We start from the raw sequence: 1,823 nt of genomic DNA, 5'->3' as shown, positions 1-1,823 counted from the left end.
ATATATATAAATATATATATATATATATAGTGTAAAATTAATTCCCTTGAATTTAAATAAAATTTCATTTTTGTTAAGGTTTTATATATACCACTGGACACTTTTTAGAGATGTTACCTTATCCATCATACATCTTATGTAATGTGTGTCGTGTTTCGATCTGTATCGGTTTATCGGCGATCAAAATAAATCTCATATATTTTTCTCATTTCGGTTCAGGTGGCCTCACAATTAACCAATTGTCTATGACCTAAACGAATCCGGCTACCTTAGGCATTTACGCTCTTATGACCCGATCTACGCCAGCTTCCAATCTTACCAAACTAAAAAATGTAGTTATTTGCTTTTTGCAGACTCTTCGCGTTCCTTTTTTGTAGCTTTTTTCATATCGAAAAGTCAAATTTATCCGAATAATATCAATAAACGCCTGTCGTCACCGTTTTTGCAGAGTGACGTCTATTGCTGATCGCTTAAACGTGGAATTCGCTTTAATTCATAAAGAGAGGAAAAAAGCTAACGAAGTCGCTTCAATGGTACTGGTGGGAGATGTCAAAGATAAGATAGCCATATTGGTTGATGACATGGCCGACACCTGTGGCACTATTGTGCATGCCGCTGATCGTCTAGTCGAAGCAGGAGCTACAAAGGTAATAAAAATATTGCAAAAAAAATAAAAAAATAAAAAATAATAATAATAATAATAATAATTAAGATGAAAACTTACGCTATATGCTTATGTTTTTAGGTTTACGCGATCTTAACCCATGGAATCTTCAGTGGACCAGCTATTTCACGTATAAACAATGCTTGCTTTGAGGCGGTAGTGGTTACTAATACCATACCACAAGACGGCCATATGCGAGACTGTCCTAAAATTCAAGTTAGCGGCAAATAAAATTTTTCATAATCAATTCTCTTTTTAAAATTGTTTTTATCTTCTTCTTCTTCTTTTTAGTGCATTGACGTTTCGATAATGTTCGCAGAGGCAGTGAGAAGAACACATAATGGCGAAAGTGTCTCATATCTCTTCTCCAATGTTCCATATTAAAGATTAATACCATACCTATATAGACGTACGCATGTAACTACATACATACATACACCTCAATACTTTATATTAATTAATCAATTAGTTTTTATCTCAACCTAATGATGTCTTATAATAACTTCGTTTTTTTTCTTTCTACTTTTTTCACGGCACGAAAACCAGCCAATCATTAGAAACTTGCTGTACTACAAATATGTAGTTCTGGCCACACTTTATATTTGTAATTGGATATACGAAACAAACAAAATTTTCCTTTCGACATACACACGTATCCTTTTTCTCCTTTTTATTGATAATAATTGTCTATATATATATATATATATATATATATAATTGTCTACATATATATATATATGTGTGTATGATGATGTGATATATATATATATAAATATATAACTATATAACTATATATAGACAATATATATAGATATACTTTTTTTTTGTCCTCATTTTGCCATATTTTAAATAAAATATTGTTTAAATTTAGCTAAATTGTAATTCAAAGACAAGGAAAGGTTTTCAATTTTCAAAAAAAAAAAATAAATAAATAAAACGAAAACAAAAAATAAATAAATAAATAAATTGCAGGTTACGCTTTGAATCATATTTTGAAAACTAAAAACAAAATTTCCCACTACAACACCAACAACAACTATTTTTATATAAAACTAATATTGAATCATTATTGAATAGAAAAAATATAAAATAAATAATTTGTTTTAGTTAAGTCTACATAAAATAATTCTTAAAAAAAAAAACAAACTTAAATAAATAA

The 1,823-nt window shown here is 28.7% G+C and overlaps 1 protein-coding gene across 1 annotated transcript in view; it reads left to right on the top strand.

Moving 5' to 3' along the window:
* Positions 1–1,108, top strand: part of LOC119632683 (ribose-phosphate pyrophosphokinase 1) — a 26,436-nt gene extending 25,328 nt beyond the window's left edge. The window contains 3 exon segments of the mRNA XM_038025710.1: positions 364–647; positions 746–880; positions 956–1,108. Of these exon segments, the coding sequence (XP_037881638.1) occupies positions 364–647; positions 746–880; positions 956–1,048 (512 nt within the window). The 3' untranslated portion in view covers positions 1,049–1,108.
* Positions 1,109–1,823: the final 715 nt, after the last annotated feature.

Source organism: Glossina fuscipes, unplaced genomic scaffold (assembly GCF_014805625.2).
Source record: "Glossina fuscipes isolate IAEA_lab_2018 unplaced genomic scaffold, Yale_Gfus_2 1, whole genome shotgun sequence".
NCBI lineage: Eukaryota > Metazoa > Arthropoda > Insecta > Diptera > Glossinidae > Glossina > Glossina fuscipes.
This window is presented reverse-complemented; position numbering and strand designations above follow the sequence as displayed.